This window comes from Mastigoproctus giganteus, chromosome 4 (assembly GCF_048544385.1).
Source record: "Mastigoproctus giganteus isolate SK-2022 chromosome 4, ASM4854438v1, whole genome shotgun sequence".
In the NCBI taxonomy this organism is placed as follows: domain Eukaryota; kingdom Metazoa; phylum Arthropoda; class Arachnida; order Uropygi; family Thelyphonidae; genus Mastigoproctus; species Mastigoproctus giganteus.
In genome coordinates, this window is record NC_143578.1 from 237,654,401 (window position 1) to 237,666,734 (window position 12,334).

Genomic DNA, 12,334 nt, shown 5'->3' on the forward strand with positions numbered 1-12,334 from the left:
ACTATATTAATTCTGATCTGTAAATTGTTATTGTATTTTCTCTATGTTCCAATGCATGTATATTTAGAATACATGCATTGTAACACAGAGATACTTTATTTTTTTTTATGTAACTGATTTTCAACAGATATGGGAATATTTAGTAAAAAATGAATAATAACCATCTTTGAATTTGGATATAGAAATAAAAATAATACTTTGTGTTACTTACATCTATATGAGATGTTTTAACAAATGCTCCAAGAGGGTGGACATGATCATAGAGGATAATCAGTCCAACCATTACACGTAATACAAACAGGACAGTGTCTTCATATTGAAACCTAGAGCAGAATTCCCTGTTCAAAAATAATAACAGAAATAGTCACACTTTTTAAAACTACAATATTGTCTATTTCTATAGTAGTAAATAGTTAAGAGTGCTGTTTTAGCATAAGAACAAACTTGAATTTCAAGTTTCTTCCAAATAAGAAAAACAACACTGAATATACAAAAAAAAAAGACATAAGAAATTGATAAAGTTATTGTAGGCATCAACAGTACATTAAAAGAGGGCGAAAGGCATCCTTATTTTTGGTTGAAAAGAATCCTTATTTTTGTAATGTAGGTACTGGAAATCAAATTTATTATGATGTAGATAATTCAGAAGATATAATATTGTGATATCAGTTAAGTTTGGGAAATACTTTTTTCCTTCTTCTAGGGTACATTTTTACATTACCAATGTAATGTAAAAATTACTGCTCCCCACATATCTGATCTGACTGCGCAGTCACTCCCAGGTCTTTTTCATTTTCTACACCCCTAAGTGTAGTACCACACTGAATGATTTTGTAATAACTATATTTTTATTATAGTTATGTTTTTATTATGTCTGTGAAAAAAAAAAAACCTGCTGATGGGATTCTTCCTCTTGCTCAGATTAAGAACCCGAGGAAGCACAGATTCAAATTGAGGAAAGAGAGTTGTAGAATAGATGTGCGGAAATCTGCCTTTAGCCAGCAGGTTTTTTTTTTTTTTTTTTTGGCTGATGCTACATAAGCTTGCTTTCTTGCATTGTATGCCTCTGATAATGCTAATACTTCTGCATTGGCTGGCATCATTCCACATGCAGATGGGATATTTCAGATTATAAATAACTGTTATTATATATTGATTTTGGAGAATGATTTAGAAAAATAATAATAGAAATATTTTAAACTCTCATCTTATAAAATACAGTATGAAAAATGTAAAAAACCAAAATTTCAATTTTGTAGTAACACTTGTGGGCTGCATGGTGTGTTGTCAGTGCAAGTTTGAAGCTTCCAGTGATTATCTTTACCATGCAAAATGGCATTAAGTTTTGAATTTTAAGAATGCAAGTTCTGTTAGGCATATAATCTATGAGAGACAAAAAGTTCTGCCATAATGAGATAGAACTGATGTTTAACTCTTTCATGAGTGAGTTTCTTGAACAGTTGTGACAGGCAACGAATTTTCAACAGCAATGTGGTCTATGGAGCAAGTTTTACATGGAAGTTTGCAGTTTTTTTAAAAAGGTAGACTTTGTATATAGATGCTTAACCAACATAACATGAGTGATTTTATTGTAAAAAATCAAAATTAATTTTTAAAATTTACAAATTTGATTAAAAAAGAAAAATATCATTGTTAATTTTTTAAAGGAATATCCTCTATGTCCATTTATGTATCACCTATTCAATTTTATAGACTTCTGGATCTGAATTTCATACAAAATTTGAAGTAAAAACTGTCTACAATTAGTGGAAACACAAGATAAGAGATTTCATGGGAAGGGGACAATACATGGTTAGTCATAAGTTTAGATTAAATTCACTGCTATACAGAGGTGGAGCAACCATAAGACTTACTGAGGAAACCACAGTGGGCTGAAGGCCAGTGTGATTTTCAATATCACACTCTGACCTCCAATATATTCTATTTGTTTTCTAAGAAATATATTCTAAGAAATTTTGACCCAGTCCACCTCTGCTGTTATACCATGAGAATGTATTTTAAAATATACTGATTGAAGTGTTACCACATCAAATTAACACTTAAAATATTGGCAACATTTCAAGAATCATTGAACTAGTATCTCCTCCTCCTCCTCCTCTAAAGAGGAGGAGATACTAGTCTCAAGTATGGCTGCTTGCACTGGAACTACTAGCTTGAACTACTCTTTACTCTAGTTCTAGTACTGGCAAGCAACACGGAAATGCAGTGCAAGCAGCCATACTTGTGGTGAAATATCCTCTAAAGAGGCTTGAAATCAGGGTTCAATAGAACCTCGAAATGTTGCTAAAATTTTAAGTGTAAACTGATGTGAGGAAGTTTGAGTACCCCAATAACTCCAAAAGCTGTGCTGGCAGGAGCTTAAGCTTCTGGTAGGGCCACCCTGCTAGCAAAATTCCTGTATATCATTGACAATACTCCATGACCTGCTCTTGCAGCCTGTCTGTATTGCTCAGAAAACTTCATATCTGACTGCGCAGTCACTCCCAGGTCTCTTTCATTTTCTACACCCCTAAATGTAGTACCACACTGAATGATTTTGTAATAACTATATTTTTATTACACATAAAAATGAAACTGAAAAAGAAAACATTTAACATATTAAGTGTATATGGCTCAGAAGAGGGGAAACAAAGAATTTGATAAATTCTATAATCAACTGCAAGAGTTAACTATTAAAATAAATAATAAGAATGGATTAGTAATAATAACAAGAGACTTGAATGCCCAAATAGGAAATAAAATAATACCAGGAATTTGTCAACAGTTTAATGAATAATGAACCAAAATGGAAATAAATGAATACAATTTTGTACAGATTGTGAATATAGAATTAACAATACTTTTTTTTTGAACATAAAGAACATAAAATAACATGGAGAGATAATAGGGGCAGTAAATCAGCAATGGATTATATAATCACCAATAGAAATATAAAATTGGAAAATATAAAGGATGTAAAAGCAGTATCATCAGTAGATATTGAAAGCAATTGTAAATTAGTAGTGCGAATATTCAGATTTAGAGAATCCTTTAAGAAAAGCAAAAATAAACAAAAAAATATAGACAGAGAATACTCAGCATACTCAATACAAAAATCAGTCAACAGAAGAAAAATGGGACAGGATTAAAATTTTATATAAATAGAGCAGCATATGAAATATTATGAGAACGAAACATAAAAGAATAAAAAATTGACCCCATAGTATACAGAAATAAAAGACTTGGCTAAGATCAAAACAAAAGCATTTCAGAAACATTTATTACAGATGTATAGATATACCAAGAATATGAAGAGGCTTGAAACAGAATGAATGATATAATAAAAAGATATAATATAAATATAATGATATAGTAGAAAGAATAGAGATAAGAAAAATAAAGCAGGAGTATTAGAATAGATTTTCAAAAGAATTAGAACAATGATTTTTAGGGAGCACAAAGAAAAATCTGGCAAATAATACGAAATCAAAAAAATAAAATAAAATACAGTGCAGGTATAGATAAAATAAATAATAAGTTACTAAAATATGGAGGTGAAAAGCTAACTAATAAGAGCAGAATTAATAGAATTAAACAGAATTTTAAAGACACCAGGTGATTGAAGCAAAAATATAATATCAATATATAAAAAAGGAGATACACAATTGTCAGAAAATTACAGGGGTATAAATTTATTAAACACTTCATTGAAATTTCAATTACGCAAAGTAAAAAAGCACCACTCAAAAGGAACTATTTATCCAGAAATAAAGATGCAATAGAAATTTTAAAAGATGTAATAGAAATTTTAAAGTTGTGTAAAGTTCCTAAACAATTAATATAAGTAATTATATATATATATATATATATATATATATAATATATATATATATATATATATATATACAATAAATACATAATAAAAACAGATCAAGGAAGTATAGACAACCCCCGTATAACACGGTTTTGTTCAATTGATAAGTTGCAGAAATCCTTGCACAACACGGTACTTATATAACACAGCTTTGCTCTAACATAGAGAATTGCAGCAAACCTCACATAACAATTATTTTTAGGGAGCACAAAGGGAAAGGGGGCCCTGCGATTATGTTGAATGTAATTTTTCAACATTTCCATTCTTTTTTGTGAATCCCTGCTGTTGAGTTGCTAGTCATTATACAAGAAAAAAAAAAAAATATTGGAAAATCTCTATTTTATTTTGTTGGGAAATCCCTGTGTTAGGTTCTGTGCTATTGAACTTGTGCTTGTATGAGACCATAAAAAATCGAGACTTCGAAGCATGTAATTCATGACCTTTAAGTTTTTTGGAAGATTATTTTCGATTTTATTTGATGGTTTATAAATTTTTCTGGGTATATACTACTAAACTTTGTTCTTAAGAACTGTACTGGAATAATTTATTTGTTGTGAATTAAATTCCAATCCTAAATTGTGCCTAAGCAGTCAAAAAGCACCATTCAAAAGGAACTTGATTTCTCTAGAATCAAAGATACAAATTTTGGATTGTCTTAATATAACCATTCAAAAGAAAATGGAGAATCTTCGGTTTACCCAGAGTTTGTTGCCCATAAAGGTTGGTTTGATTGATTTAAAGTCCATTTCTCATTACATAACATAGGAATTCAAGGAGAAATTGCATTGGCTGATGACACTGCCAAGAAGTATGCAGAGGAATTTTAAAATATTATTGTGGAATACATGCCACATCAAGTTTTCAATGCTGTTGAGATAGGTCTTTGATGGAAAAAATGCCCAACAGAATGTTTATTTCAAAAAGAGAGAAAACAGCACCAGGTTTTTAAGGCATCAAAAGGTCGTGTAACGTTACTTATGTGCAGTAATGCATCAGCAGATTACATGATAAAAATTATACTAGTTTATAGATCCTCTAATCCTTGTGCAATGAAAGGTTTTTGTAAAGGTAAAAGTTTTGTAGCATGATTTTGTACAGGGAAAATCATGTTTAACTAACCTGGTTAGCAATTTTGACAGGGTCACTCAAGAGCTATTTTGACTCAAGGTCACTCAATTAGGGAATAATTTTGATGTTGTTTATTTGGACTTCAGCAAAGCATTTGACTCAGTTCCACATGAGTGGTTACTTTATAAGCTGGAACAGGTTGGAATCACAGAGAAAATCCTTAGATGGATAGCAGGGTGGCTTCAGGGCAGGAAGCAGAGGGTTGTGATAAATGATTATTCCTCAGATTGGGTTGATGTAAGATGTCAGGTTCCCCAAGGATCAGTACTAGGACCATTGTTGTTTTTGATTTTCATAAATGACATTGATGAAGGGACAGAGGGCATGATGTCTAAATTTGCAGATGATGTAAAGATTGGTAGAGTAGTTAATGATTGCCACCAAGCAGAGATTCTTCAGAATGACCTAGATAGACTTCAGAGATAGTCAGAAAAATGGCAGCTATGCTTTAATCCAGCAAAGTGTAAGGTATTGCACCTGGGGAACAGTAACCCCAAAATAACTTATACATGGTGGAGTTGAACTAAAGCTGGTAGTGAAGGAAAGGGACTTGGGTATTACGATATGGTCAGATATGAAGTTCTTTGAACATTGTAGACTGGTTGCAAGGAGGGCCTATGGTGTCCTATTGATGATTTATATCGAACAATCTCTAGTAGAGATAAGGATGTCATAATACCATTATATAAGGCTATTGTTAGACCACACTTGGAATACTGTGTTCAAGTATGGAGATCACACCTAAAGAAAGACATTGTTCTTCTTGAAAGGGTCTAAAGATGGGTAACTTGCCTGGTGAGATTGGCACAAGGGCATCCATATGAGAAAAGACTTCGAATATGTGGGTTGCAGAGCTTGGAAACTAGGCACCTTAGACTTGACTGAGGTGTTTAAGGCTCCAAGAGGCATAAGCAAAATGAATAAGGATGAAATTTTCAGTTATAAATGATTCTAGAACCAGGGGCCATAATTTCAAGTTACGGGAGGGGGAGGAGTTGTTTAGACTGGATTGCAGGAAGTTTTATTTTAGCCAGCGAGTTATAAATTACTGGAATAAGTTACCTACATGGGTGGTAGAGGCTGACAGTCTGGAGAAATTCAAAGGTCAGCCAGATAATTACCTAAGGGAGGAGGGAAATGCATAAGTTATCCATTTCCTTTTCTCTTATTAATTTTTATTATTATTACTTTTTTAAAATATTTTCTTCTTATTATTAATTTGTTTTTATTCTTATTATTTTATCTTATGTATTTTTTGTTATTTTATTTTATTATTATTATTTTTGACTGGTGCAGCATAAGCCATATGCTTCCTTGCACTATATGGCCATTACTAATACTGATAAAAAGGCATTACCGGTTTATTGGATATCAAAAAAACCCGGGTAACTGTCGATTTATTTAAAGAATGGTTTCTAAATTGTTCTGTGCCAGCTATGGAAAACTATTTAAAGCAGAAAAATCTACATTTCAAAGTTTTATTACTATTGGATAATGCACCAGGCCATCCAAAAGTAATGTTCCTGCCACCCACCTAATACAACTTGATTGAAGAATCCATGAGGTCGGGAGTTGGATACATGGTATAATTTCTTGCTTGCACCGACCAAGTGAAAAGAACTTTATTACAAAGCAAGAGAGTATACACAGAAAAACATAAAATGGAAACTGACACAAGGCCCAGATATTCAAGAGATAACATATATTAATTTTAGCACAAAAAAAGAACACAACATAGAAACTTTTGGCTACTGTATGTAGCCTTTATCAACTAATTTAGCACTGGAAAGAAGTAGTTTTTATGTGTGTGGCTAATCTTCAAGTATAAGTGCACAAGGTCACAGAAGAGGTGGTTTATAGGTATGTGTGAAGGGTGATGAGGGATAGGAAGAGAGAGGTCAAGAGAGGGGGGGGTGAAGAAGGTTGAGGTAGGTGACTGCCATCATAGGCGGCTCCTGAGCTTGTGGACTATGAGAGGCACAAAGATGGGATGAATGCGGGGTGCCACGGTCCCTGTTGATTGTACTTCCAGTGATACTGAGGTATGCTTCAACCAGAAGTACAATCAACAGGGACTGCTCCATACCACAAAATTTACAAAGATCTATCAAGCAAAAGCAAACAAACTTGATTTTTAAAGAGATCAGAAGATACATGAAATCTAGATGCTGCAGAAGATACATGAAATCTAGATGCTGCAGAAGAAAATTCAGAAGGTGAAGATTCTACAACAAAGAAAATGTTCTTGTTTGATTGTGCTTAGCAGTGATGGAGAGGAAGAAAATTAAATGAACGTACATTATTTGACATTGTATCACAGTTTGTAAGACTGTTTGTTCAGTTATTACTATTTTTAATAAAAATTAAGTTTCTGGTAGTTATAAAAAAATAGTCTATTTTTGTTAGCTTTTGGAACGTAACTCCCCTTTTTGTACTAGTTCTTAGTCATGTAAAACATGGTTTCACACTACACGAGATTTTATAGAAACCTAACTATCATGTTACACAAGGGTAACCTCATATAACATAGTAGTTAGGTTCCTATAACACTTTATATACAGAAGAAATAGAAATAACTAAAGGAATAAGACAAGGAGACTTGTTGAGTCTGTCTGTCTCTTCAGATATTCCAGGCATTAATTGTTAAGTGAATAAATTAATTAATGAAGTAGAGTACACAAAGGAATTAGAAAAAAAAATTAAATATAATCTACTATGCAGATGATTGAAAAATTGAGGGGAAGAGGGACCTGCAACTAGGTGGAAGGATGGGATCAGTGAACTTCTGGGCATGACACTTCGCGATGCTGCTCATAGATCAATGTAGTTGGAGGAATTTGTTGGTGGCCACAACAGCTTCTCAGGGAGCTACGTGACTGGAAGAAGAAGAGTATGCAGATGATGCAGTACTAATGGCAGAAAATGAAAACAATTTTCAAAGAATGCTACTTCATTTTAATAAAAAAAGCAAAAGAGTATAATATGGAAATAACCACAATAGCAATAGAATAGCAATAGAACCTTGCAAAGTCTAACAATAGCAATAGAACTTTGAGTGTAAATCAGATGTAAATTAGAATTAGAATAGAAAATGATAGAACAAATAACGAAATATAACTACCTAGGAATACAGATAAACAGTTCAGGAATAACTCATGAGAAGTAGTAGTAGTAGCAGTGGCATGTGATGAAAGAAAGCAAGTGTATGAGCTTATGCAGCATCAGCCAAAAAAAAAAAAAAAAAAAAATTTTCAAAACAATTCCCTCTAAACGTTTGTCCAGTTCCTCCTTAAATTTAACCTATCAGCTTCCACAACGACGAAGTTTGTTCCAGCAATTAACCACCCACTGGCTAAAGGCAAATTTCCACACATCTATTCTACATCTGTCTTTCCTCAATTTGAATTTATGCCCACTTAAGTTCGTAATCTGAACAAGTGGAAGAATCCCATCAGAAGAACAAGCACTGAAAGGGAGTAGAATATCGGGAGGGGGGGGATGTAATTAATATAATTTGGAAGAATCCGAACATCAATTGGGATGCTAAACTTAAAATATATAAAACAATAGTAAAATCTACAATAATAATGCAGCTAAGACAGAGGTACATACAACAGAAAAAATAAAACAAATAAATGAAACCAAAGAAATGAAAATACTAAGGGACGAAGTTAAAAATGAGGAAATCAGGAAACAATGTAAAATGCAACTAATATGGTTTAAGATTTCCTGTGTAAGGAGCAGGCACTGTCAAGAGGGCAATCTTCTCAGTCAAAAAACCTGGATTCCTCTGCTTTACTATTGCTATAAATGTGCCAATGTGTTGCAAGTCTTTTAGTACTGGCTGTTGCAGACATCAATGATAATCAAAGAAATATTTAGCCATCACTTTGCCTACATATAGTACATACTGGGAATTCCATGGTGGTCAAGTTTCCAATGCATAATCATGTTTTTGGTTTCAAGAGCATAATGACAGCGCTATGATTTGTTCTTTCATGAAACTACAGTGGTGAAAAGATTTGCCCTTCTGCTGATATTAAGTGGGATGGCACACAGTTATAACAAATTGATGCTGTTTTTGCATGGATTTCTTGCATTTTATGCACATAGCTATTCCAGGCATTAAACCTCATAAACCTCCTTCAGATGTTAGTACAGTTTTATTTCCTTTACATCTTCCATTATGGATTGTGTATGGTTTAAAATATGCCTGAATTGTGAAAATGGTTATTGTAGATTTCTGGCAGTATTGTGGACATGTTTTTAAATATACAATGCCTTGTGTGATGAGAGGATTGCTTGTTAGAAATGCAAATTCTGTTCACTTATCATGTGAACACCATTTATATTGGCTTTTAATGGAAAGCCTTGGAAAATTTGACTCCAACAGTAACTTCCAAGAAAAGGAAAACAGTTATGCCTACAGACTGAGTTCAATATTTAAACAGTGTATGCAATATAAAGTGCCACATGCCTGTCACTGGAGAGAGTCGGGTGACTTATAAAACTTGTGAATCATAAAGTTACTCTCAGGAGTCAGCGAGACAAGCAGAAATTTGATTATGGTTTAGCGATGGATAGATAAACAAATATACATTGATTGGCAGAACCTTGCAAGAATAACAACATATTAACATCAAAATTTCTGTATCAAAAAGCAGAGCAGTAGTATAATTTTTTTTGGAATGGCAGGAGGAGGAAGATGTCCTCGTCGTTATCCTTCTGCATACACCCTTGATCAGTCATTGCTTTGCAGACAACTTTTGATGGCTGCAAGCTAGAGAATAACTTATATGTTGCTAAACCCGAGTGTTTGCCTTATCATTAGAGAGTTGAATATAGTGTGATTTATTGTAAGTTTGTGAACTAAAAGGTAATAAGGAAGTGAAATCTTAGTATTGGCAATATGAAGTGTATCTGCTTATTAAGAGTTAAAAGTAACTGCATATATAAAAAATATGTTCAAAGACAAATAACTTACTCATTTTCTATCATTCTTTGACATACTTTTGCCATGGTCCCCAAAGTCTCAGTGGTATTTTCAATGGGTAGATCTTTGTTTTCTGATACAAATCGTGAGGTAGCATCACTGAGAACTCTTAAAACTGGAGTTGCATGAGCATAGAATAATGACATTCTGTTAGCTAACTCATGAGGAACTTCAAGGTCACCATCTGGTGGATCCTGAAAAGTGAATGACAACTGAAATTTATCTCCAAAAGTAATAATTCATCAATGATTTGTAATAGACATGTATTGAAAACAAATTTTTCAATCATTTTCAGTGATTAAATCTGAAAGTTTCAACTGGATATTATTAAGAACCATCTACTGAATTTTATCACAAAAGCACAAATGTCTCAGTACAACCAGGCAGTAACTGAACATGTTACAGGTTGAGTAGGACAGTTTTATTCAAAAATAAATGGTCTGATAATGATGGTAGAATGAAACTATGCCTTACAGTAACCTTAGGTGTGCATGTAAGGGGGATTTCCTGTATTTTTAAGTCCAAAAATAGTGGTGAGATCAGTTATAATTATATGCAGTCATGGCCCCTACAACAATTAAGAATTATGTGAAATTGATGGAGTGGCTCTGAGACCCAAATCTTACAGTTTTGGTGTTTACAGCCTCATTCAAGTGGGAAAAAAAAGTCATTATCTTATATAACCAAGTGACTAAGGTACATCCTCAAAGGATGTACCATGGTTACTTGGTATCAGAGTAATAACTGTATTAGAAAACAGGCCTTGTGCATCGGGTTGCATATCATCCAAGTTTCTTGCGACGACCAACTAACTGGTTAAAATAAATTTATTAAAATAAATAAATGATATATACATAAGATAAAACAGAGATAAAATAAGATAAAAGTGTTAAAATACAATAAGATAAGAGTGTTACAATATAATATAATAAAATAATAGCATTAAAATACATAGAAGCTTTCGAGGCAAAGTGCCTCTTCATCAGCTAGTCAGTGAATGGTGTACTTCAATATATATTGATGGTTACATTAGCAAAAGTCAGCTGGGCATGATCATGTAGCATGAGTCTGGTGTCGGTAGAACAGAATTATGTACACATGACGGCCAGCGTTGATCGCACTGCAATACAGTACATTCTATAATAGGATGTAAGTGCACTCCCCTTGTGCGATTCATAGTACTATCATTGGTAGCTATGTGCAGTGCTTCAAGCCACGAGTGCTGGCAGTAATCACGTGAATAGTTGACAATTTCAAAATCCTGTTGGGGATCCAGATTGTGCTGCTCAACCCAATAATGCTTGGCGACTGTGGAGCGTTCAAAATTAGCAGTTCGCAGAGCCACCTCATGGTCAGAAACTCGGTCTTTCAATCTTCTACCACACTCACTCACCTACATAACACCCCCACAATTCGGACATGTAATGCGGTATATGGAATCACTCTGTAGGACAGGAGGAACAGGTGTTTTCACCTTAGAAATAATAGACTGTAATTTCCTCCCTGGAAGTTGCACACATTGTATATGATGGAGACGAAAAATCCTAACAAGATGTTCTGATACGCCCGGATAATAAAGGATGTAGGCAGTAGAGATAAATTAATTGATGCGAGGAGGGTTAGATTGCATAACAAATTTGTGAGCTTGAAGCTCACATCTATCTAGAACATAAGGTGGATAGCTGCAATTTGAAAGCTCTGCTCTAATTTTGGAAATCTCCAATTGTCTGTCACCAGTCAAACTAGAGTGCATCCAAGCATGGGAAAATAAAGTGCGAGCAGTGCAACGCAAATGACCAGGGGCGTGTGCAGACCCATAATTGGTAAATTGGCCTGTGCACATTGGCTTCCTAAAAACAGAAGTTACTAAACGCGAATCCACACGTTGGACTAACATATCCAAAAAAGGAGAGTATTATCAACCTCTAGTTCAATTGTAAACTGAATGACAGGTGACAGGGAATTAAGATATTGCAGCAGTCGAGATTCGGATCCCCAGGAGACAATTGCAAAGATATCGTCAACATAATGACACAAGAGAGTGATAGGAATAGGTAAGTTTAAGAAAATCTGACTCTCAAGTTCCTCCATGGAGATATTGGCCATGATAGGACTAACAGGGGCACTCATAACTGTACCCTGTATTTGGCGAAACAGAGAGTCATTGAACATGATCACGCCCCCATTAAACACAGATTGAGAGCAGTACAAATATCATCTGTAGAGAGAGAGGTTCTGTCTCCATATCTGGTATCCCTGCTCAAAAGACGTCTTGCATAGGCAATAGCCTGTTGTACAGGAACAGAAGTGAAAAGAGAAACCACATCAAAGGAGACCAT

At 33.9% G+C, this 12,334-nt stretch overlaps 1 protein-coding gene across 1 annotated transcript in view; it reads right to left on the reverse strand.

Annotated features, from left to right (window-relative positions):
• LOC150087524 (CYFIP-related Rac1 interactor B-like) overlaps positions 1-12,334 on the reverse strand; it is an 89,943-nt gene that overhangs the window by 18,177 nt on the left and 59,432 nt on the right. The window contains exons 6-7 of the mRNA XM_090372514.1: positions 9,987-10,189; positions 212-338 (exon numbers count right to left, since the gene is read on the reverse strand). Of these exons, the coding sequence (XP_090228640.1) occupies positions 212-338; positions 9,987-10,189 (330 nt within the window). The remainder of the gene's footprint in view (positions 1-211; positions 339-9,986; positions 10,190-12,334) is intronic.